The sequence below is a fragment of the Phascolarctos cinereus genome, unplaced genomic scaffold (genome assembly GCF_003287225.1).
Source record: "Phascolarctos cinereus isolate Bilbo 61053 unplaced genomic scaffold, phaCin_HiC Scaffold_1;HRSCAF=81, whole genome shotgun sequence".
Lineage (NCBI taxonomy): Eukaryota > Metazoa > Chordata > Mammalia > Diprotodontia > Phascolarctidae > Phascolarctos > Phascolarctos cinereus.
Window position 1 is genome coordinate 167,751,219 of NW_027555514.1, and position 27,312 is coordinate 167,778,530.

Genomic DNA, 27,312 nt, shown 5'->3' on the forward strand with positions numbered 1-27,312 from the left:
TAGAAGTGTCATTTTTGTTATATTAGCTAGGCCTACATGAGCAACTGATATTTTCCCAATTATTCAGATCTGAATTTATTTGTGTGAAAAAGTATTTTATAACTGCATTCATATAGTTTCTGGGTTTGTCTTGGCAAGTAGACTCCCAAATATTCAATGTTGTCTACTTTAAATGGAATTTCTCTTTCTATCTCTTGCTGCTGGTCTTCATTAGCAATATATAGAAATGTTGATGATTTATATGGGTTTATTTTATATCCTGCAACTTTGCTGAAGTTGTTAATTACTTCAAGTAGTTCTTAATTGATTCTCTAGGAGTATCTAAGTATACCATCATATCATCTGCAAAGAGTGATAGCTTTGTTTCTTCATTGACTATTCTAATTCTTTCAACTTCTTTTTCTTCTCTTATTGCTAAAGCTAACATTTCTGGTACAATACTGAATAACAGTAGTAATAATGGGCATCCTTGTTTCACCCCTGATCTTACTGGAAATGCTTCTAGCTTATCCCCATTACATACAATGTCTGCTGATAGTTTTAGGTAGATGCTACTTATCATTTTAAGAAAAACTCCATTTATTCCTATGTTCTCTAGTGTTTTTAATAGGAATGGGTGCTATATTTTGTGCAAAACTTTTTCTGCATCTATTGAGATAATCATATGATTTCTGTTAATTTTGTTATTGGCATGATCAATTATGACAATAGTTTTCCTAATATTGAACCAGTCATGCATTCCTGGTATAAATTCCACCTGGTTATTATCCTTGTGATAAGTTACTATAGTTTCTTTGCTAATATTTTATTTTAAATGTTTGCATCTATATTCATTAGGGAAATTGGCCTATAATTTTCTTTCTCTGTTTTGGCTCTTCCCAGTTTAGGTATCAGCACTATATTTGTATCCTAGAAAGAATTTAGTAGGACTCCTTCACCTATTTTTCAAAATAGTTTATATAGTATTGGAATTAATTGTTCTTTAAATGTTTGGTAGAATTCACTTGTGAACTCATCTGGCCTTGGAGATTTTTTCTTAGGGTAAAAGATTTTTTTGATGGCTTGTTCAATTTCTTTTTCTGAAATAGGGTTAAGTATTTGATTTCCCTTTCTGTTAATCTGGGCAATTTATATTTTTTTAAGTATGCATCTATCTCACTAAGATTGTCAGATTTACTGGCATACACTTGAGCAAAATAGCTCCTAACTTGTTTTAATTTTCTCTTCATTGGTGGTGAATTCACCCTTTTCATTTTTGATAACAGTAATTTGGTTTTCTTCTTTATTTTTTAATCAAATTTTTATGTATTTTATTGGTTTTTTTTTAAATAAAACTAGCTCTTAGCTTTATTAGTTGAATAGTTTTCTTAATTTCAATTTTATTCATCTCTCCTTTAATTTTCAGAATTTCTAATTTGGGATTTAATTGGGGATTTTTAATTTGTTTATTTTCTAGCTTTTTTAGTTGCATGCCCAATTCATTGGTCTCCTCTTTCTCTATTTTATTAATGTAAGCATTTAGAGAAACACAGTTTCTCTTAAGAACTGCTTTGGCTGCATCTAATTTGGTATGGTGTCTCATTATTGTCATTCTCTTGGATGAAGTTATTGATTGTTTCTCTGATTTGTTACATGACTCACTCATTCTTTAGACTTAGATTATTTAGTTTCCAATTAATCTTCAGTCTATCTTTCCATGGCCCTTTATTACATGTAATTTTTATTGCATCGTGATCTGAAAAGGATGTATTTAATGTTTCTGCTTTTCTGCATTAGACTGTAAAGTTTTTATGTCCTAGTACATGGTCAATTTTTGTGTAGGTGCCATATACCACTAAGAAAAAGCTATATACCTTTCTATCCCCATTCAATTTTCTCCAGAAGTCTACTATATCTAACTTTTCCAAATTTTATTTCTCTCTTTAACTCCTTTCTTGTTTATTTTGTGGTTAGATTTAATTTAGTTCTGAGGGGGTGGGGAAGGTCCCCCAATAGTACAGTTTTGCTATTTATTCCTGTAACTCACTTAACTTCTCCTCTAAGAACCTGGATGCTGTACCACTTGATGCATATATGTTTAGTACTGACATTACTTCATTGTCTATGGTACCTTTTAGCAGGATGTAGTTTCCTTCCTTATCTCTTTTAATTAGATCTATTTTTGCTTTTCTTTGAGATCAGGATTGCTAGCCCTGTTTTTTTACTTCAGCTGAAGCATAATATGTTTTGCTCCAGTCTTTTACCTTTACTCTGTTTGTATCCCTCTTCCACTTGCCCAATTCTAATTTTTAACCAATTGTTTTCTTCAGTTACCTTTTGTACCTCCTTTTCCATTTGGCCAATTCTACTTTTTAAGGAGTTGTTTCCTTCAGTGTACTTTTTTCCCATTTGGCTAACTGTATTTTTTAAGGACTTGTTTTCTACAGTCAGTTTTTGTCCTTCCTGTTCCAAGCTGTTGACTCTTGCATACCTCTCATTTTTTTCCCCAGTTTTTCTTCTACTTACCTTATTTGACTTTTAAAATCCTTCTTGAGCTCTTCCAGAAGGCTTTTGGGGCTTGGAACCAATTTATATTTCCCTTTGAGGTTATAGATGTAGGTATACTGACAATGTTGTACTCTTCTAAATTTGTGTTTTGGTCTTCCCTGTCATCATAATAACTCTCTATGGTCAGTGTTCTTTTCTGCTTCTTGCTCATGATGTTTGCCTATTTCCTGGCTTTTAAAGTTGAGCTCTCCTGCTGGAGCTCAGGAGGCACTGTCCCAGGGGTCAGGGGCCTGGTCACTGGCTTTGTGTGCTAAGGCCTCAGGTGCTAGCAGCCAGGGGCTCTAGGGGTCTGGCAGCTTACCTGGTGCTGAGGTGTGGCCCCAGTGGTGGTGTCTGGAGTGTGCTGGGATCAGGTGGTGTTCTTCTGCATTTCCCCAGGGCTGGGCTGAAGCACAGGGAGGTCCGCTACTGAGGAACACCTGCCCACCAGGGGTTGCATAGGTGCACGTAGTGGTTCTCTGAGCTAGAGTTGCTGGTTCCCCCTGGCTATGCTAAGGCATGTGGGGGGTGTTGGTGTTGGTGTTTGCCTGTGCCACCACCTCAGGATCTCGGGATCTCCCGCTAGTTTGCTGAGGTGGGACTTGCCACCAACTTGCTGAGACACCTTCTGTCCTAGAATGAGCTCCCCTTTTACCTTAGTGAAACAGAACTTTCTTGCTGACCCTTCAAATTTTCCAGGCTAAGAGACTGCTCAACCCTGTCTTTCCACTGGCTCCATTGTTCTAGGATCTGTCCTGGGCTGCTGTTATCTGTTTTTTTAAGAGGTCAAAAAGGGAGAGTGATAGCAACTTACTGCTTACTCTGCCACCTCGGTTCCCAGAAGTTAGGAATAGCCAAATATTCTCTTTATTATCTTAAGAGAGAAATGGAAAATGAGAGAAGGAATACATTTGGAGGTTGGAAAGAAGAAGGGAAAGGGAAAGGAAAGTTGGGGAAAATTATCTCACGTAATCAAGATGCACAAGTAGACATCTATACACACAAGGAGGAAGCAGTAGGGACACAGCTGACATTTCAACCTCACTTTCATCTGAAATGATCAAAGATGAGAAGACTACATAAACATAAATATATACAAACACACTAGAGTTGGGTACAGAAATATATTTCATTCAGGAGGAAAAGAGGGAAGGGAGAAACAGGAGGAGGATAGACTAAGGGAGGGCTTAGACCTAAGCAAAACAAACCCTAACTAAGAATGTATAAAAATATTTGTAGATCTTTTTGAGGTGACAAAGAATAGGAATCTGAGGGGGGTGTCCACAAACTGAGGAATGGCTGAAAAAATTTTAGTGTATAAACGTGGAAGCGTACTATTGAGTTTTAAGAAATGATGAAGGGGATGGTTTCAGAGGAACCTAGAAAGACTTGTATGAACTGTAGCAGAATGAAGTAAGCAGCACCAGAAGGAAAATTTATACAATGATGACAATATGGTAAAGACCAACAACTTCGAAAAAATTAGGAACTCTGATAGACATAATGTTCAAACACAATTACAGAAAACTAATGATAAAATATGCTACCCACCTCAGAGAGAGGTGCAAGACTCAGAGTGTAAAAATGGATATATTTTTTGGATATGGCCAATATGGAACTTTGTTTTGCTTGACCGTATACATTTATAACAAACGTTTGGTTTTCCTTTGGCTCTCAACTGGAGGAAGAGAGGGAGGCCAAGTAAATTTTTGCTGACTGAAAAAAATAAAATGCAATTTTTTTTAAAGAAGGAAAAAACACACTGAAGACAAGCAAAAGGAAATTCTGAAGAGTAAACATAAGCAAAGCAATGGTGGAACTACAACGTTAAATTTATATATATACACATACATATATATGTATGTGTATGTGTATATATATGTTTATATATGTATACACACATATGCACATATACGTAAGTAAATATCTATAACCTATACTATAAATATGTTATATAATATGGACCAAAAATATATTTACATATATTTCAAGTGTATGTAATACATTAATAGTTTCATATATAATTACCACTTCCTGTTCTTTTATGTAGATGTGCGCATATTTGTTGATGATTTTCGACTTCTTAATTTTCAAAAATTTTTTAATCATTATCAAGGATGATAGTGGTACTCTCCCAGAAAATATGCCCATTCATAGCACTATCTAAGATTTTTAAATTGGACTGGATAGCTATTATCTCTTATATAATAAAGAAAACTAAAAAATGGTGTATCTGTAATACACCTCCAAAACTTCCACTAATTCAGTTGACATTACCTGTGTGACTCTTGAAATATGATAGGCAAATGTTAACAGCCTCCTACAAAACTAAAATCAAACTTTTCTACCATTAAAAAAAGACTAAGATGAGAATTTTATATTTGATTTAGTTCTACATATTTCATTTGTAATACATCTCCTTTTAAATAGAGTTTATTGCAATAACACTTAGAAAAATCCATTATGCCCTATATCGATACTCATAACGATTCATCAATCTACAGGATATCTCAGGGACTCTGGTTATTCTTATCCCCCAGTCCTGCAAGTAAACCAACTGTGAAAAAGAAAAGTTGGGAAAAAAAATTTAAACACAGACCTAATCCACGTAATCAATTGGTCTTTCATGAAATTCTATAAAACAGAGTTATTCTAGGAAGAAGACAATTTAAGACACTTAGAACACTGTACTCAATTCACTTAGTACTAAAAGCAAATCCAATAACACTTGTAAAAAACAATTTTAAAAAGCTGTAATATTGGCTAAACATTTAAAGATTTGAATTTTCAAACTATAACCAGTAATTCAGGTAAATATGAGTGCTTTTAAGTTTTTGCATAGACTAGTGGAGAGGGATAGATGTATCTTTTCACAAGTACTTCAACTTCATCCCCAACTAGCACCCTGTCTTATGACAATCCAATATATTATGCAAGTGAAGCAAATAAAATTTATTAACAAAATTTAAATTGAGAAGCTGCTAACTGCTTATCAGTTAGGTATTAGTTGATAGTTTAAAAGAAAAAAAGTTTTCTAAAACATCGAAACAGAATTCATTACCACCAATTCCCAATTACCCATGTATGTTACAGGCACATTCATCTGAGAAATAATATATAAATGCATGCATTTAATGTAAACACATTTTTTTTTCTTCTTCAGGTAGATCGTTCTAATTGATGATAATTCTCATAAACCTTTTATGTAAACTCTGTGTGCACTTTGAAAGAATCAAGAACTCTGATCAACACAATCAACCAAAATTCCAAAGGACTCGTGATGACATATGCTATCTACCTCAAAATAGAGTGCAGATTGAAGAATATTTTTTTCTTTCCTTTTCTTTCTTTTTTTTTGACATGGCTAATGCAGGAATTTGTTTTATATAATCATACAAATATGTAATGTTTTCTTGCCTTCTCAATGGGTAGGGGAGGGGAAGCAGAGAAGGAGAGAATTCAGAACTAAAAATGAAGTTGAACTAAAAAAAAAACAATGTGCTTGAACAACAAACACTGCATCTACCAACCAATACTGAGGTATGTATGCCATTCAAATAAAAACCTTGAATAATTTAAATGAATAAATTAGCTGAAAGTAATTTATACTAATACAAACGACAAAGGGAAAGGTAACTTTTGTTCATCTTTATGTTTCAAGCTTTCTAACTGGATTATTCTATAGTCTATTCTTACATCATAAATTTATTAAAAAGATATTTTTCTTTGGCTACATTTTGTTCTCCTTCAACTATTAATATCAAAGGAAATAAATACCTCATTAGGAAAAACTTTGGTCACAGAAATGCCAATAAGTAGTTTGCATTTAGTTTTGGGTATATGGTTACTGGTATGATTAATAACATTAAAATTTCTATTTGCATTTCTAAACTTTCCTCTTCAGCAAAGTACCTGAAGATTATTACATAAGTCCTAAGAAGTTATGATACAGGGGCAGCTAGATGGCACAGTACCCCTAGCCCTGGAATCAGCAGGACCTGAGTTCAAATGTGACCTTAGACATATACTAGTTACATGATGCTGGACAAGTCACTTAACCCAATTGCCTCCCCCCAAAAAAAGAAGTTATGATATGCACTAAATATTTCAAGCTTATAAAAATAAGAATATAGAGCAAAGACCAAAAAATAACATACCTTCCTGAGAAGAGACGATAGGTGGCATATAATCAGGAATATATTCTTTCCTTTCTTCTGCATCTTTACTCCCGGGTTGAGGAAACTGAAGTACATTATTCTTGCTGACAGGAAATGAAGGAATTTGATGTGGAAAAGTGACAGGTTCAATATTGTGAATATAATCTTCTAATTCGTGAAGACTGACCCCCATAAGTTGGAAGGCTTCACTAACATCATCCAAAATTGGGTCTGTCCGGCCATCTAAAAAAAACCAAAGAGATCAGATATACTGTCAAATACTTCTGAAGTATTGAGCATGCAGATTAGAATCACACCAACTAAGAGCACTGGACATAGAATCAGTAACCATATGTTCAAGACTAGCTCCACTACTCATTATCTATATGATCCACATATGGATGACATACTAATTTATGAGGTGGTCTTTATTTCTACAATCTTTTCCTCTTCAAAGTATCATGTACTACAATTATTTGTTTAAACATTCTATCCCTTCAACAGAATGGAAGCTCTTTGAGTGCAGGGTTGGTTTTATTTTTTGTTTTGATATCTCCAGTGACTAGCACAAACAAAGCTTTGAATACAGATATAAGCTATGAGTGCATAAAATGTGTTATATTGACTATAAAAATGCCATGATTATTCGATGTATCAAGACCTTGCTTTATATTTTTGACATCTTTGGGGTATGCCTAGCAATAACATCTTTGGGTCAAAGGACACAGACATTTTGGGCACTTTGTCAATATGATTCCAGGCAGCTAGGTGGCACAGTGGATAGAGCACTCAACTTGAAATCAGTTAAGATTCATCTTCATGAGCTCAAACCTAGCCTCAGCCACTTACTAGCTGTGTGACCCTGGGTAAGTCACTTAACCCTGTTTGCCTCAGTTCTTTATCTATGAAATTAGCTGGAGAAGGAAATGACAAACCACTCCAGTATCTTTGCCAAGAAAACTACCAAAAGGAGTCACAAAGTGTCAGACACGGCTGAAACAACTCAACAACAACAAACATAATTCCAAATTATTTTCCAGAAAGGTCAGAACAATTCACAGGTCCTCTGACAGTGTATTAGTGTGCCTATCTTCCCTCAGCTTCACCCACACTGACTGGTTCCATCTTTTCTCATTACTGCCTATTTACTGCGTGTATAGGTTGTCAATTTGCATTTCTCTCATTATTATTAATGTGGAGCAATCTATCATATGGTTATTAATAATATGTAATCTTTTCAGAACTGTTGGTTTTATATATATATATATATATATATATCTGTTAGGGAATGGTTCATTAATTTTTGTATTAATTCCCTATGTTCAAATGGGGTCGCAAAGAGTCAGACACAACAGAAATGATTAAATAATATCAAATTAATTCTCTATGTATCTTTGATATTAATCCCTTAATAAAATTTTAGCTTTAAGGCAGGGGCAAGGGAGTACAGGGAAAGTAGGCAAGTCAAGATGGTGAAGAGGAAACATTTTTACCTAGCTCACCTCCTCCACAACAACCCAGAAAACATGCCACACCCAAATCCTGATTGAGAAAGCCAATAAAAAGACACAGGGAGTCATTTTTCCATGGCAGCTTAGGAAAACAAGGTCTTACGGACACTAAGGTGGGGGCTGGCCAGGAGTACAACATAGGGGCAGTAGAAACAGGGAGTATTCCAGAAAGGAAGCAGAGATAGAGCACCAGGGCAAGAATCACCAGGGCAGAAAGAAATAGGAGGGGAATCCTGAACTATTACTGAGGGCAAAATCAGGTACTATTTAGAAGCTCTGTCACTCATTACCTGGTTCCAGGTTACAGTTCCAGGGAAGACAGGAGCAGTCCCAACTGAGCATGTGGAAACCTGGTTGCATACTGAGTAAAGAATAAGTTCTAAAACTTAAGTTGTATGGCCCTGTGTCCAACAGCAGAGCAGTGACTCAGTTCTAACCTGTAGCCCAGAACATAAGTGGAATAACGAGGGCAGAAGACCAAAACCAAAGCAGAGCCAGCAGTTCACTTGCTCTGAACCTACAGAACCTCCTAATGGGCTAACAGTGCTTGAGTTCAGCAGCAGTCTATGGAAACTCACTCATGGGCCAAAAGACCCAAATCGGATCAGGAACTTGCAGAGCTCGGACTAGGAGAGCAGCGAACAGACCTCTCCCTAAATCGCACCACATCAGAAGCACTGAAAATTTGCAGGGCCCCCAGGCTGAGCTGTGAAAGCAGCAGAACATAAAAGACAATATTCCCCTACCCCTAGAAGTAAGCAGAGTCCAACACTAACCTAAAGTTCAAAGTCAAGTAGTAAGCTGGAAGTATGAGCTTAAGGAGCTACTATGGAGACAGGGAAGCTCAAGACAAACACAGAAGACATTAAAAAGGAACTGAGGGCTCAGAATGATATTCTAGAAGGCAAAGGATCTAGGATTACAATTAAGAATAATCTACCCTGCAAAACTGAGTACAATCCTATAGGGGGAAATGGAAAAAGGATTCTCAAGCATTCCTGAACAAAGCTGAATAGAAAATCTGACATTCAAACACAGCACTCAAGAGAAGTACAAAAAAAAGCAAACAAGAATGAGAAATCATAAGGGACTAAACAAACTTAAAATGTTTTCTTTCCTATATGGGGAGACAATATATGTAACCCCTCAGAACTTTAACATCACTAGGGGTCTGAGAGGGAGTCTAATTAGAAAGAGAGTATGGGTGTGATTCTATTGTTATTTGCATGATCTCAAAAGAAGAATAAAAGAGCAGGCAGAAAGAATGCACTGAGAGAAGGAGGAAAAAGAGGAAAGATGGGAAAAATTACTTCACATAAACGAGGAGCACAAAGAAGAGTTTATATAATAGCGTGAGCAACACTTGAACCTCAATCTCATCTGAACTGGTACAATGAGGAAATTTTCGAATATACACACAGTTGGGTACAAAAATTCATTTTATCCAATAGAAAATCTGGAGGAAAGGGGGTTTAAGATGGAGAGGAAAATAAAAGGGAGGGTAGATTAGGGGGAGGCAATGGTCAGAAACAAAACAGGCTCAAAACTGGGGCAAAGTAAAAAAAGAGTATAAGTAAAAGAGAATATGATAGAGAGAAACACAGCCTTCATAACTGTGAATTTGAATGAGATTAACTCACTCACAAAACAAGTGGATATAAGAATGGATTAGAAACCAGAACCCCACAATATGCTGTTTTACAAGAAACATACTGGAAACAGAATAATACACATAGAGTTAAAATAAGGGCCTGGAGCAGAATCTATTTTTTTCAGCTGAAGTAAAAAAGGCAAAAGTATCAATCATGATCTCAGACAAAACAACAGCAAAAATAAATCTAGTTAAAAGAAATAAACTGGGAAACTACATTTTGCTGAAAGGTAAGCACAGACAATGAATTAAAATCAATACTGAACATATATATACACCAAACATCATCTACATTCATAAAGGAAATGTTAAATAAGATACAGGAGAAAACTGAAAGTAAAACTATAATACTGGGGGGCCTCATTTTACCCCTCAGACTTGACGAAAAAGAAATAAGAAAGAAGTTAAGGAAATGAATAGAACTTTAGAAAATTTTAAATACGATGGCCCTTTAGAGAATACTGAATAGGAATAGAAAGAAGCACATCTACTTTCTCAGTTGTGTATAACACCTTTACAAAAACTGATCATGGCAACAACAACAAAAAAAAAGCTCACAAACAAATGCAGAAAAGAAATAAATGCATCTTTTTCTGATGATAATTCAAGAAAAATTACATTTAATAAAGGGCCTTTGAAGCACAGATTAAAAATTAATTGAAAATTCATTAACCTGAAAGTATAAGTGGGTCAAAGAACAAATCATAGAAAGTCAACAATTTCCTTAAAGATAAAGACAAAAATGAGACAACATACCAAAATTTGTGGTATGCATCTAAAGCAGTTCTTAGAGGGAAATTTATATCTCTGAACACTTGCATCAAGAAAAGAGAGAAAGAGCAGATCAATGAATTGGGCATGCAACTAAAAAAACCTCAAAACCCAACAAATTTTAAATCCCCAATTAAATATCAAACTAGAAATCATGAAATCAAAGGACAGATTAACAAAACTGAAAGTACAAGAGCCACTGAATTAGTAAATAAAACTAAGAGCACTAAAAAAAAAACACCATAAAATAAATAAGCCATTGGCTAATTTGATTTTTATTTTTAAAAAAAACTAAATTACCAGCATCAAAAGATGAGAAAAGTAAATTCACAACAAATGGAGAAGAAATAAAAGCAATTATTAGGAATTATTTTTCCCAACTATATGCCAATAAAACTGACAATCTAAATTAGGTGGATGAATATTTACAAAAATATAAATTGGCAAAATTAACAAAACAGGACACAGAATACTTAAATAGCCTTCTCTTGTGAAAAGAAATTGAACAAGCCATAAATTAACTCCCTAAGAAAAAATGCCAGGAACAGGATTTACAAGTGATTACTATTAAACATTTAAAGAAAAATAATTTCAATACTATATAATGACATAGAGAGGACTACAGATGGCAAAATGAACAATTTTGATTATACAGAATTACAAAGTTTTTGTATAAACAAAAAACACAGCTAAAATTAGAAGAGAAACAAGAAAGACAGGAGGGGGGGAATCTTTGCAACTAGTTTCTCTGATAAAGCTCTCATTTCTAAGATATATAGGGAACTAATTGAAACATATAGGAATAAAAGCCATTGCTAAAATGACAAATAGTGAAAGGACATGATCAGACAATTTTCAGAAGAAGAAATCCAAGCTGTCAATAACCATATTTCAAAACAATTTCTAAATCACTAATTACAGCAAAGCAAATTAAAATAACTCTTGAGGTTTCATCTCATACCCATCAGACTGGCAAAGCTGACAAAAAGGGAAATGACAAATGCTGGAGAGGCAGTGGAAAAACAGGTAGAGTAATACACAATTGGTGGAGTTGTGAACTGGAAAGCAATTTGGAACTATGCCCCCAAAGTTAACAAATTATACGTACCTTTTGACCTAACAATACCACTTCTAGGTCTATACCCAAAAACATGAAAGAAAAAGGAAAAAGACCTACATGTACAAAAATAGGAATAGGATATCCATTAATTGGGGAATGGCTAAACAAGTTATTTTATATATATATATATATATATATATATATATATATATATATATATATATATATATAAAATATATTTATATATATATATATATGTATATATATATATATATATATAAAATATATGAGAAACATGGAAGACTTGTACCAAATGATGCTTAGTGAAGTAAGTAGAGCCAATTTAGACAGTAATACCAATATTGTAAAGACAACTTTGAAAGGTTTAAGAACTCTGATCAACACAATGAACAACCACAAAATGAAACACGCTATCCACTTCCTCAAAGAAGTGGATGGACTCATGGTACAGATAGAGATATTTTTTGGACATAGTCAATGGAGAAATTTGTTTTGCTTGACTATAAATGTTTATAACAGCAGTTTTGTTTTTCTCGCTTTCTCAACTGTGGAGGCATTAGGGAGAGAATGCTGATCTGAAAATAAAATGAAAAATAATTTTTTTAAGTGTACAGCAAAAAACCAAATGTACAAAACTGTTTTAACATGTAATTTGGGGGGAAAAAAACACTATTTTAAATAAAGTGTCAGAAACAGTCAGAATTAAAGTCCTGACAGCCAATATCTAATATCACAATACACCACAAAACTAATTTTTGACACCTGGCCTAATAATACAGCTTATGCCAGATTAGGTCAACAATACAGAATCAATCATGATCTAAATACTACTTTATGTTGATTTTGCACAGCATTTCCCATATTATTTAAGAAGCTGAGACCATAATAATAGAAGTCAAAGCAAAATATAAGTGAAACAGATCTCCTGATTGCTTATTCCTATCTTCCTGGGTCAAATGAGATATAGTTTGTTTTTCTTTTATACTTCTCATTTAAAATTCTGGGTATAACAAAAATCAAATTAATTTAAACCTACTGTTAGAAATACTCAATGTCCACTGCAAGAAACCAAATATAATTATTTAGAGCCCGGCACTAAAGAAGAGTGGCAGAAGAGCAATGACTTTATGTATTTCTGAATAGCTTAAATAGTAGCTAGAATGCTATAGGTATCAACAAATATAACTACAAACATAACACCAATTAATTTTTAAATGTCATAATGAACAATAAATGGAGAATTCTATGAAGATACAGGTAAAATCATCTTTCCATAAATTCATGTTTTATCAGAAGACACTGAATTAAATGGATAGAAAAATAACATAATGCTGATAGCCTTGATAAAAATGTGTTATGATATTTTTGTTTGTTTGTTTTGTTTTTGTTAGGCAATGGGGTTAAGTGACTTGCCCAGGGTCACACAGCTAGTAAGTGTCATGTGTCTGAGGCCGGATTTGAACTCAGGTCCTCCTGACTTCAAGGCCAGTGCTCTATCCACTGCGCCCCCTAGCTGCCCCATGATATTTTTTAAAGGGAAACTTGAAGGTGTTTTCACAGGGCTACTGATTAATTTTCCCAAAATGCACAACATATTATTCCTTTGCTCTAGATCAACAGCCTACAATGCTTCATATTGAAGAAAGAGGAAAAAGACCTACATGTACAAAAATAGGAATAGGATATCCATTAATTGGGGAGTGGCTAAACAAGTTATATATATATATATCTATATCTATCTATCTATATCTATCTATCTATCTATAGATAGATAGATATAGATAGATATAGATAGATAGATATAGATAGATAGATATATTATATATATGAGAAACATGGAAGACTTGTACCAAATGATGCTTAGTGAAGTAAGTAGAGCCAATTTATACAGTAATATCAATATTGTAAAGACAACTTTGAAAGGTTTAAGAACTCTGATCAACACAATGAACAACCACAAAATGAAACACGCTCTCCACTTCCTCAAAGAGGAAGTTTGAGTTTAAAGTCTGCCTTAAATCCCTCCAAAATCTGGCTCCACTCTATTTGCCAAATCTTACTCCCTACCATAAACCCTCCACAAGACTCAAAAGAGACTGATGCCTTGTCTCTATACCCTGATTCCAACCTACCTTTCCAGACTTACCAGATGTTACTTCCATTTAAATACATCATAGTCAAAATTAAGTATTCATTAGTATTTCATTCTTGACTATCCACTTTCAGCTTCATGTCCTTGATTCATAGTCCCCCATTCCCAGAATGGACCTTCCTTGCCTAGCCTCTTTACCTCTACCTGCTGAAATTTTTAACTTAAAAGTCTAACTTAAAAAGTCCAATTTAAATCACCTCTTCCATGAAATCTTCCCCAATCCTCCCACATCAATGGAACTTTTAACTCTCTCCAAAATTCATATAAAATTCTTTTAAGATCTCTCCTTTGCCCTTTTCATAGTCTGTCCTATATTCTAGTTTTGTATACATGTCTATATACATGACTATAACTTCCCCTGCGAAGTGGTCCAACTATACCAATAAACAAACTTGGAATTATGCTTAGAAAGAGACAAAATGTCCGTTGATTCTGAAGTCCCACTGGTAGGCATGTAGAAAGATCCCATGTACCAGATCTTATATTATTATTATAGCATATACTATAACACTATATATAATGCATAATATAGTATTATAAAGCAGCAATCATCAAAACTACTTGGTATTGGCTAAGAAACAGAGTGGTGGATCAGTGGAATAGGGTAGGTACACAAGACACAGTAGTCAATAACTATAGTAATCTACTGTTTGATAAAGCCACAGACTCCAGCTTCTGGGATGAGAACTCACTATTTGACAAAAACTGCTGGGAAAACTAGAAAACAGTACGGCAGAAACTGGACATAGACCAAAATCTTATATTAAAATAAAGTCAAAATGAGTACACGATTTAGGTATAAAGGCTGATACCATAAGCAAACTGGGAGAGCAAGGAATAGTTTACCTGACAAATTTATGGATAATGGAAGAATTTATGACCAAACAAGAGATATAGAACATTATGAAATGCAAAATGGATAATTTTAATTACATTAAATTGAAAAGTTTCTGCACAAAGCCAGTGCAACCAAGATTAGGAGGGAAGCAGAAAACTGGGAAAGCATTTTTACAACCAGTGTTTCTGATAAAGGCCTCATTTCTAAAATATATAGAGAATTGAGTCAATTTAAAAGAATACAAGTCATTCCCCAATTGATAAATGGTCAAAGGATATGAACAGGCAGTTTTCAGAAATTATGAAGAAATTATAGATATCTATAGCCATATGAAAAAAATGCTCTAAATCACTATTGATTAAAGAAATGCAAATCAAAACAACTCTAAGGTACCACATCACATTATCAGATTGGCTAACATGACAAAACAGGAAAATGATAAATGCTGGAGAAGATGTGGGAAAACTGGAACACTAATGCATTGTTGGTGGAGTTGTGAACTGATCCAATCATTCTGGAGGACAATTTGGAACTATGTCCAAAGGACTATAAAACTGTCCATACTTTTTGACCCAGCAATACCCCTTCAAGGGCTGTATCCCAACGAGATCATAAAAATGGGAAAAGGACCCACATGTACAAAAACACTTATAGCAGCTCTTTTTGTGGTGGCCCAAGACTGGAAATTGAAGGGATACCCATCAGTTGGAGAATGGCTGAACAACTTGTGGTATATGAATGTAATGTAATATTATCGTGCTATAAGAAATGATAAGCAGGCAGACTTTAGAAAAACCTGGAAAGACATATAAACTGATGCTGAGTGAAGTGAGCAGAAGCAGAAGAACATTGTACACAGTAACAGCCACACTGTGTGATGACCAACTTTGATAGACTTATCTCTTCTTAGTAATGCAAGGATCTAAGACAATTACAAAAGACTCATAATGGAAAATGCTGTCCACATCCAGAAAAAGAACTATGGAGTCTGAATGCAGATTGAAGCATATTATTTGCTCTCAATCTTTTTTTTTCTTCTTTTTTTGTTTCTTCTTTCTCATGGTTTCTCCCATTGGTTCTAATTCATCTTTACAATATGACTAATGTGAAAATAGGTTTAATATGAATGTACATGTAGAGCCTATATCAAATTGCATGCTGTCTTGGGGTGGGGGAAGGGGAGAGATGGGGAGAAAAATTGGACTAAGAATCTTATGGAAGTGAATGTTGAAAACTAAAAATAAATAATTTTTTTTAAAAAAGAAAGATCCCATGTACATTAAAATATCTCGAGAAGATTTTTTGGAATAGCAAAGAATTAGAAGCAAAGTCAAAGTCCACTGACAAAAGTAAATGTGAAACATGAAATGTGATGGAATATTATTACTCCACTACAAAAAAACATGACTACAAAGCATACAATCATGGGAACTTATATGAACTGATACAAAGTGAAGGAAGCAAAACAAGACAAAAAAAACCCACACACATCCATATTGATTTCTTTTGCTGAATATCTATGTTACAAGGGAGGACTTCTATTTAGGAAGCATGGGGATGAAGGTGGTAGGTTTATAAGCAGAGATAGACATACAAAAAAAAAGGTCACCAATAAAACTTTTGTAATTCACGAAAGCTAAAAAGTGTCACAAACAGGGCAGTTTTGTTACTATCCTGTTATATATAATAACTTTTCTCTTAAGACACATCAATTTTATTTTATTTCAGTTCCAAATTCTCTACCTCCCTCCCACTGACTCACTCATTGAGAAAGCAAGAAAAATAAATCCATTACAAATACATATAGTCACACACAACAAATTTCTTCAATAGCCATGTTCCCCCTCAAAAAAAAAATCAAGAAAAAATATACTTTAAATTGCATTCTGAGTCCATCAGTGCTGTATCTGGAGACAGACGGCATGCTTCATCATGAGTCCTTTTAGCTTCATCATGGAATTGTGGTTAGTCATTCTGCTGATCAGTTACTGCATTTCAAAGTTGATAATCTTTACAATATTGCTATTACTATACCAATTGTTCTCCTGGTTTTACTCACTTCACATTGCATCAGTTCATATAAATCTTGCCAGATTTCTAAAACCATTCCCTTCATCATTTTTAGCATAATAGTATTCCATCAATTCATATACCAGAACTTGTTCAGCCATTCCCACTAGATGAGCATCCCCTCAACTTCTAATTCTTTGCCACCACAAACAGAGCTGCTACAAATATTTTTGTATATATGGGTCCTTTCCTAGTTCCATGATCTCTTTGGGGTATAAAACAAATAACTAGTATTACTGGGTCAAAAGGTATGCACAATTTACTAGCTTTTGGGACACAGTTCCAAATGCTATCCTGAATGGTTAGATTAGTTTAAAGCTCTATCAAAAAGTGCATCAGTGTACCTATTTTGCTGCATTCCCTCCAGCATTTGCCATGTTCCTTTTCTCTGCATATTGTATACTTAATGTTTCACTGATTAACCTCCAAAACCAAGAGCAAGCATCATCTGTAACTGGGATATGCTAGAAGCCTTTCAAATACAATCGGGGTGGAAAGATGACGAAAGCCATATTGTAGAGAATGTTAAATGCTGACCAGAGGTGTTTTTTATTATCTTAATAGCAATATAGAACCCGTGAAGCTTCTAGAGTAATCAATCAATAAACCTTTAATAAGCACTTTCAATTAGTCACTAGACTAGGAGCACCTTGAGAGCAAGGAATGTGTTTTACTTTGCTTTATATCCCCAGAATTTAGCACAGTACCTGAAACATGAAAGGCACGTACCAAACATTTACTAACTGACAATAACGGGCCAAGTATTGTGCTAGGATACAAAGAAAAAAATAAAGGACATAAAAAAAAGTGTTTGCCTTCAAGGAGCTTACATTTTAAATATGTACATAAAAAAATACAAAGTGATTTTGGAAGGGAAGGTATTAGGAGTTGAGATATTAGTAAGGGTTTCATGTAGAAGGTAGACTACTTGAGCTGAATATTGAAGAAAAACAAGGGAGTGAATTCCAGGCATGTGGGACAGGAAGTACAAAGGCACAAGAGTTAGAGATGGAATGTCCTCTGAGAAGAATAGAGAATCCAATTTGGCTAGACTGTAGAATGTAGGAAAGATTATGTACAATAAATAGGGAAAGAAAAATTGGGGCCAGGCTGTGAAGGGCCTTAACTGAAAAGTAATGACATTTAGATCTTATCCTACAAGTGATAGAGTGCCACTGGAGTTTAAAGAAAATCAGTAGACCAGGTAAGAGTCAATAAGGGTCTGAACCATATTAGCAGAGAGTAAGGACCAGTTTTGAGATATGGCATGGAGGTAGAAATGATGAGATCTGGCAACTGGGCAGATATGGAGGGTAAGGGAGAGTAAGGAACAAAGGATAATGCTGAGGTTATGAACTTGGGAGATGGGAAAGACAGTGGTGCCCTTGACAGAAATAAAGAAGTTAGGAAGAAGGGTGAGCTTGGGGTGAAGGATAATAATTCCTGTTTTGAACATGGTAAGTTTGAGATGTTTATGAGATAGCTAGTTTGAAATGTCACCTAGTGATGCAGAACAGGAGATGAAATCAGGGCTGGAATACAGACCTGGGACTTATCTACATAGAAATTATAAAAACACAGCAGCTGATAAAATCACTGAATAAATATAAAAAGATAGACAAGCATCTAGATCAAAAGCTAGGGAATACCCATAACAGGGGCAGAAAACAGATGAAAGCAGACGAGTGAGATAGTCAGAGCTGTGCAGAAGAATTAATTTGCCAACTTTGTGCAGGATGGATTAAAAAAGGAGAGATTAGATGCAAGAACCATTAGGTAACTATTGGAATAATTCAGCAGAGAGGTAATGGCTGTGAGTAAGAAATGAAAGGAAAAAGACAGATGCAAAGGATGTTGGGGTGATCAGTCAATAAACATATATTAAGTGCTTATTATGTGCTAAGCACAAGGCATACAAAGAAAGGCAAAAGATAGTCCCTACCCTCAAGCAGCTCACAATCTATTTAGAGAGACAAGCAAACAAATATATACAAACAAGCTATATATAGGGTAAACAGGAAATAATTAAGAAGGGAGACACTAGAAGTGAAAGGAATTGGAAAAGGTTTCCTGTACAAAATGGAATTTTACTTAGGACTTGAAGGAAAGTAGGAGGAAGAGATGAAGATGGAGAACATTCTAGGCATGGGGGACAGTCAGAGAAAATACCCAGAGACAAGAGATGGAGTATCTTGTTCTTAAAACAGCAAGGAAGCCAGTGTCACTGGATCAAAGAGTATATGGCAGAGAATAAGGTATAAAAAAACTGGAACAGTAAGTGGGGCTAAGTTATGAAGTGTTTTGAATGCCAGAGGATTTTGTATTTGATCCTGGAGGTAAAAGGAAGACCCTTGGGGGAAGGCAGGGAACAGAGGGGAGTGATTAGTAGAAGTGATGAGAGCCTACTCCATGGTGGTGGCAGTATCAGAGGACAGAAGGAGGTGTATTGCAGAAATCTTGCAAAGGTGAAATTGACAGACATTAGGCAACAGATTGGATATTGGGGGTAAGAGATAGGGTGAGAGACAAGATGACTCCTAGGTTATAAGCCTGAAAACCTGAGGGGACAGTGTTGCCTTCAACAATAATAGGGAAGTCAGGGGATGGGGGGGGGAATCCAGGGGGAAAGATGAGTTCAATTTTGGACATATTGATTTTAAGATGTCTACCAGGCATCCAGTTTGAGACATCTGAAAGGTAGTCTGAGATGCCAGATTGGAGATCAGCAGAGAAGCAAAGGCAGAATAGGTAGAGTTGAGAATCAGCATAGAAGTAATAATCAAACCCCTGAGAGTTGATGAGACCACCAAGTAAAGTAGTATAGAGGTAAAAATGGAGAGGACCCAGGACAGAGCCATGAGGGACACACAGAAGAAGAAGGTGAAGGAAGATCCAACAAAGGAGACAGAGTCAGATAGGCAGGTGCAGAATCAGAAGAAAGCAGTGTCCTGAAAAGCTAGAAAGAAGAGAGTATCAAGAAGAGGGTGATCAACAGTGTCAAAGGCTGCAAAGAAGTCAAGAAGAATAAAGAATGAGAAAAAATCGTTGGATTTAGCAAATAAAAGAAGTTTCCATTTACTTGGTTTAACTCTGTTGGGAAGCTGTGCCTAAAATCAAGCCTAAATTTGTCTCTTTACAATGTCCATCTATTGTACCTGAATCTGTTCTCTAGAGCAAAACAGAACAAATCTAATCCCTCCTCCAAATGACAATCCTTCAAATACTTGGAAAAAAGCTACCATGTCCCTCTGAGTCTTCTCTTCTACAAGCTGAACACCTCCAGTTTCTTCAACTGATCTTCATTTGACATTTACTCAAGGCTCTTCACCGTTGTGACTGCCCTTCAATATCCGTTATAAATTATGGTGCCCAAAAAAGAATACAATGTGGTCTGATGAATACTTTGACACTAACTATTAGGGGATAAAAGCCATCTTACATATTTCTGTTCTTATCCTGATTTTCTTGCTAATAATGTAGACAGAAGCTATCTCTACATATTTGCGTCTTTAGTGAATATCTAGAAAACAATGATTATTAGAAAGAGCCAGAATGGCTTCATCAGAAACAGTTCATGGCAAACTAATCTTACTTCCGCATTAGAAATCTGACAGAAGCTGTTAACTGGGGGGCTGGAAATCTTTGACATAAAAACATCTGCTAAAAGTCTGATACGAAAAATACACAGGAAATTGATAGAAATATTTAAGAACCTAAGTCATTCCCTAATATTTAAGTGGTCAAAGTATAAGAACAGGGTTCTTGAAAGAAGAAATGCAAATATAACCAACGGTATGAAAGAATACTCCAAATTACTAATAATAAAAGAAATACCAACAACTCTGAAGTGCTACATCACACCCATTAGATTGGCAAAGATAGCAAATCAGGAAAACGGTGATTGCTAAAGAGGCTGTGGAGCTACAAACTGGTTGAGCCATTATGGAAAGCAATTTGTAATTATACCTTAAAGCCACCAAATTGTACATACCTTTTTATCCAAAAATACATATACTCCAAAAACATACAGGACCCAAATATACAAAAATATTGATGGCAGTACCTTATGTTGTAACTTAGAATTAAAAGTGGTAGCCCATCAAATGGGGAATAGCAGAACAAACTGAAGCTTGTAAATGTAATGGAATATTATGACATTGTAAGAAATGACAAGAGGAAAGATTCAAAGAAATTTTGGGAGATCTGTATTGAACTGAAACAAAGTAAAATGAGAACAATGTACCCAATTGTGATGATGTAAAGGAAAACAGATTTAAAAGACTATAGAACTCAGATAATGAAATGAGTAATCATGACTTCGTGGGGGAAGAGGAAGGGAATAGTATTTATTAAGTACCTACCATGTACCAGGCACTGGGCTAAATGCTTTACAAATATTATCTCATTTTATTCCATTTGACTTCAGAAAACCAATGATGAAGCATATCTCTTTTCTTAGCAGAGAGGTGATGAACTAGAGATGAACATGTCCAGACACTTCCAATGTGTTGATAAATTCTGTTTGATTATACTTATCTGTTATAAGCTTATGAGGACTTCAATTTGGAAATGGAAAAATAATTGTCTCTAAATTCAAAGGACTTGGATTCATATCCCAACTCTGATGCTGACTGCCTGTATCATCTTGTGCAAATCACTTAACCATCCTGAGCCTCAGTTTTCTCTTCCATAAAATGGGAAATTCAGACTAGATGTCATCTGAAGTCTTTTCCATCTCTATAGCTATGATTCTGTAATCAGTCTATGATGAAGATGTGAAAAAATAAAAGAAAAAAATCAATAAACATTTAAAAAAAACAAAGAAAAAGTACAGAAGAGGGCAAACTAATTTTGTTACTACCTTGTTTAATTTAACATAATTTTTTAAATCTGTACATAACAGAAGTTTATATACAATCCTTTTTGTTCTTTGATATTTAAATATTTGTTTCTATTGATGATTAGGTTCATAATAAAAAAGAAAAAAAATTTTAAATGATATAAAAAGTCTCAGTGAATGAGTATACCAAGGGATCAATTTGATATAAAAAGTTGCCAAATATGATGGAGAGTGGTGATCAAAGGAAATATAAAACAGATTACTACTTAACAAAAATGAAATGAGTACTTAACTACTTAACAAAAATGAAGTTTGTGGAATTTAACTGAATTAGAGATCCCTATGAACAAATGTATAAATATGTATATATCTAGGTAAACCACATATACATGATAAATGCACATGTCTATATACATAAATATATATAGACACATGCATATATCTACATGTATGGATATATGAAGGAAGAAAAAAAACTGTCATTTTCTGCCTGTGTAACATTAGATAAATAATAACCTTTCTGAGTCTCAGAGTCTCAGTTTCCTCATAAGTAAAATGTGGGAACTGCACCACACAGCCTCTGAGGTCCTTACCTAAACTGCTCTTCCACTAGCCCTGTGCCCTTCACTCCCTGGTCCAGGCAGGGGAGTTGGAATACTCCTTACTTCCCAGCGCCACTTCCATGCTCTTCTTCTACCATCCATTACTCAATAACCTTTCCTCCTTTGAGCGTGATCAATCCATATTTATCACCCAATCAAGATTCAGGTAGCTGTTATCTACCAACCTCCAGGGCACTCTTTTTCTCAACAATTTCAGTGCCTGGCTCATAGTCTTTCTCATCTCCCCAACTCCTGTCCTCATACTTTCAACATACACACTGATACTTCCTCAAATATCCAAACCTACCAGTTCCTCAACTCACTCATTTCCCATGATCTACTCCCTCCACCCCACATCAGTTACACATAGATTGTCATAACTTCAATGATGTTACCATTACCCATAAATATGCCTCTTCTACGTTCATGAACTGACATTCCCCATCTGATCAGTCTACTGGTATTCCTCTTGTCCTCCTGCCTTACCACCCCAAACCCTGTCTTCATCCTCACCATGACATCCAATCCTTCAACCCTTTAGTTCTTTACCAGGCCACCACTCCTGCACTAGCAACACTCTCCTCCCTTACCAATCATAAACCCTTGGTGAACCAGTTCAACTCCATGCTGAAGTCTCTAAAGTCCCTTACCCCCTTATTTCACTATCAATCTTGCCCTGCCAAGCCTCAGCCTGGATTACTCCCACCACCCACTGAGCTTGCTCCTATTCACATGCTCCCAAATGAAGCCACAAAAAATCATGAGACCATGCTGACTAGGTGCACTACAAATCTGTTATATAATCTCAACTGGGCTCTGACTCTGGCAAAGAAATCTGTTTATACCTCCCTAATCCATTCATTATCCACAAATCCACACTTTCCAAACCTTTACATTCCTCTTAAAACTTCACATGGCTCCACCAACGACCCTCTTGGCTGAGAACTCTGCCTCATATTTCACTGAAAAAATTGAGGCCCTTCAATGAGAGCTCCTTCTTCCCTCTTCCTCATCTCACAAGCACTCAGATGCTTTTTGACAAAATATACTTCTTTCATTGACTCACATGAAGAAAGAGTCCTTCTCCTTGCCAAGACAAACCCCTCTACATCTACAAGTGATCCCACTGCATCCTGTCTTCTCCTGCATATTATCCCCTCTATTATCCCTACACTCTCACTAATCTTCAGTCTCTCCTTGTCTACTACTGACATCCCTACTCACAATAAATAAGCCCACACCTCTCCTAACCTCAAAAAACTCTCACTACAGCCATCCATCCCCACTAACTAATGTCCCATGTCTCTCTTCCCCTTTGAGGCTAAACTCCTTGAAAAGGCCATCTACAATACCTGCCTCCATTTCCTTTTTTCCCACTCTCTTCTTAGCTCTTTAAAGTCTAGCTGAAGTCTGGCTTCTAACATAATCCAATTGAATCTGCTCTCTCCAAAGTTACCAATCATTTCTTAATTAGCAAATCTAATGGTCTTTTCTCGATCCTCATTCTTCTTGACATCTTTATAGTCACTGGCATTGTCTGTCACACTTTTCTTGACATTTTCTTACCTCTAGGTTTGCATGTAAATTTTCTGTCCTGATTCTCCTCCAACCTCTCTGATCACTACTAAGAGTCCTTTGCTAGATCTATGACCTTTGCTAGATCCGCCAATCCCCCCCCCCAATACTCTTCTTTTCTTTCTATACAATGTAGTTTGGTGATCTCATCAACCCTTATGGATCCAATTATCATCTCTATACTGCTGACTCTCAGATCAACTTATCCAGGCTTAAGCTCTTTCCAAACTTCAAGAGCCCAATCTCTAGAGTCTCTAACTATCTTAATGGATATATCAAACCGGATATCTTTCACACATAGTAAATATAATATGTCCAAAACTGAAGTCATTATCTTCTCTCCCTCCCTCACTCTCCCCAAAGAGCTACCCTCTTCTTAACTTCTCTATTGTTGCCAAGGGCACCACCACCAGTCCTTCAAGTCAACCAGGCTTAGGACCTAGATTTCTTACTAGACTTCTCTGTCTCTGACACACACACACACACACACACACACACACACACACACACACACACACACACACATATCTAATCGATGGTCAACTTTTGTCATTTCTACCTTCATAAAATTCCTAAGAGTGTTCCCCTCTCTCTTAACAGTGCAACCATCTGTCACAACTGAACTGCTGCAATAGCCTACTAGTCAATCTCTTTGCCTCAAGTTTTTCTCTGTTCCCATCCATGCTGGACTTAGCTGTCAAACTATCTTCCTAAAAACATAGGTCTGACCATATTATTCCCTCTCACATTCGATAAACTCTAGTGGTTCCCTACTGCCTTCAGGCTGAAATATAAAATGCTCTGTTTGTCTTCTACAGTCCATAACCTGGCCCCTTCTACCTTTCTAACACTTTATTTACCTCTGTGTAATCTTCCATCCTGTGACACTGACCTCCTGGCTGTGCCTTGGATACTCATCTCCCAGCTCCAAACATTTTCACTGACTGTCCCCCCACGCCTGAAGCCTCTCCCTCTTTATCTCACTGGCTTTCTTCAAGTCTCAGCTAACTTCCCACATTCTGCAAGAAGCCTTTCCCAGTCCTCCTTAATCTTAGGGCCTTCCCTCAGAGGTTACCCCCAATTTATCCTGTATATATCGTGTTTGTCTATAGTTGTTTTTGTGTCATCTCTCCCATTAGACTGTGAGTTTCTGAAAGCAGGGATTGTCTTCTGGATATTCTACCTTTCTTCGAATCCCAAGTGCTTAGTACTTGGCATAGTAGTCATTTTATAAATCCAAGTTGCCTAACTGAAGTACCTGAGCACTTGGCATGGTAATCACTTAGTAATTGCTAGTTGACTAACTAAAGTAACATCAAAAGCTGTAACAGTGAGGAGATGACTATAGGAAATTAAGATGCCACGAAAAGCATTCTCTCAATGCTAATTGTGACAGCAAAAGACCCTGTAAGCATTTACTAAATAAATTGTTAACTTATGCCAGAAACAAAAGACAATAAATAGATACTAATCTAATAATAACACTTGAAGAATGGGCTGCACAAAGCTTGAAGGACCCTAATAAACTTACCCTGAACTGCACCCTAAGAACCATCAGTAGAAAGGAAGGTTAAAAAAATCTCCCAACTGGATGAAGATGAACATGTGAGAAAGAGGTTTAGACATGGGGTGAAAAGGACGAGCTCCCCAAACCTAGGGTGGGCATAGCAACGTGTTTGTGTTGTGTTGGTCAAGACATTAAGAAACAGCCAGCGAATACTTCGGGGGCACAGGATTGCCCGTAATTGTGGTGTTATGTTATAGAAAGGGAAGGCCGGCAAGTCTAAGAAACTGTCAGCAGATGGGGCGCCTGTGACAAGTGAGCGCCGTAGTCTGCTGGTCTGGGAGGGAAGGGGATAGAGGTGTAGGGTTGGGAAGAGGCAGGGGGCAGGGGGAAGGTCAGGAAAGAGACCTCTCCCTCCACAAGCACGACAGAAATGGGGCAGGAAAGAAAGCAAGAGGCGAGTTCGCAGCGGGCACCGGGGAATCGGAATGTCAAGAGGATGCTGGCGGGAAGGTGGCAGCTGAGAGGGATGCCCCGAGAGGCGAGGAAGTGCTGAGGGGTAACAGGCGGCGAGGAGCGCGAGGTACGAGATTCAGGGGTCGGAGGTCACACGGAGGGAAGAGTGGGGTCGGGGGCAAAGGGCAGGGGTCAGCGGTAACCCTCCCGCCTCGGCCCTCGACTCACACAGCTCTGAGTAGCGATGGCAGCCCCGGCCGAGCTGCTGCAAGTATCGCTGCAGGACGTCCGTGAGGAGGTGGCAGGCGCTGAGCTGCACCGAGTCCCAGCCCAGCGCCTGGCAGATCTGCGCCACCGACACCCGCAGCAGCGACCGCGAGTAGCTCTCGCACATCCCGCTCCACGGACTCCCGCGCCGCCTCCGTCTTTGCCGCCGCCCTACTCCCCCTCGTGCTTCCGACCTCAGCGGGCCTCCTGGGCCATCGTCCGGGACTCCCCTCCTCCGCCACCACGCAGGGGAAACCGTTTCCCGGACTCCCGGCGTCTACCTCAGAGCTTCAGCTCCGCCGGGCGCGCCAGCCTGAGAGCGGCCATTTTGGATTCGCCCCGCCTCCGTTTGGGGGCGGTCTCTCCGACGAGGCAGCACTAAACTGTTGCCGAAAGCATCGACAAGCAGCCGTTCCCACCCCGCCCTCTGCCCATTGATGATCCCGGCGGTCGTCCTGGTCTCACAGACTGCCAGGGCAGACACTCACATGGACTTGGAGCTTCCCGATTTGTCCGGCTCTTTCCCTCAGTCCCCCGGGCAGGGCTGCAGCGCGCACGGGAGAGCCGTAATAAAGTCATCTCATTTCCATTTTGCTAATGAAACTAAAACCACAAGCCGGGGAGCCTGGGTCCCAACCCACGTTTTCTGTGGGGGCAAGTGCAAGGGGGAGAGGAGGGAGGTGTAAGGGACTTTCCACTCGGCCAGAGAACCCACGTGAGAACTCGGCTGCTCAGGAAGTCCGTGGATGAAGCCAAAGTTCTGTCCCAGCATCCCCGCCCAAAGTTACAGGACGGAGATACTTGTTTATACCTTCTCAATGCAAAGCACTCAGCATATCAGATAAAAACATGTTTGTTAAGCATTTATTAAACATATATGTTTCTTAAACGTTTATCTTTTCCCCAGTTAGCAAACATATCATCCATCTCCCCCGACACACACAGAAATACACTGAAAAACAAATATTCATAGTCAAGAAAAAGAAAATTCCACATTGACCATAGTCCCTTCTGACCTTTCCATTCCTCCTACACATTACTCTCCAATGTACTTTTCAGTCCAGTAACGCTGGCCTCCTGTGTCGTGGAACAAAATACTCCATCTCTGGAGTCTAAGCAGTTTTTTTCTGATTGTCACTCATGCCTGGAAAGCTCTTTTTCCTTCCTCATCTCTGCCAACTGGCTTCCCTGGCTTTTAAGTCTCACCTTCTAAAGGAATTCTTCTCTAACTTCTCTTAATTCTAGTGCCTACCCTTTTTTAATTACAGGCATGCTTCCTTTTATTGAGCTTTGCAGATACCGAGTTTTTTA

At 37.1% G+C, this 27,312-nt stretch overlaps 1 protein-coding gene across 2 annotated transcripts in view; it reads right to left on the reverse strand.

Moving 5' to 3' along the window:
- TAF3 (TATA-box binding protein associated factor 3) overlaps positions 1 to 26,646 on the reverse strand; it is a 230,570-nt gene extending 203,924 nt beyond the window's left edge. The window contains exons 1-2 of one of the 2 annotated variants that reach the window (XM_020965107.2): positions 25,963 to 26,640; positions 6,684 to 6,926 (exon numbers count right to left, since the gene is read on the reverse strand). In XM_020965107.2, the coding sequence (XP_020820766.1) occupies positions 6,684 to 6,926; positions 25,963 to 26,128 (409 nt within the window). In that variant the 5' untranslated portion in view covers positions 26,129 to 26,640. Of the gene's footprint in view, positions 1 to 6,683; positions 6,927 to 25,962 lie in introns of both variants that reach the window. The other variant, XM_078154893.1, reaches the window with a different exon arrangement.
- Positions 26,647 to 27,312: the final 666 nt, after the last annotated feature.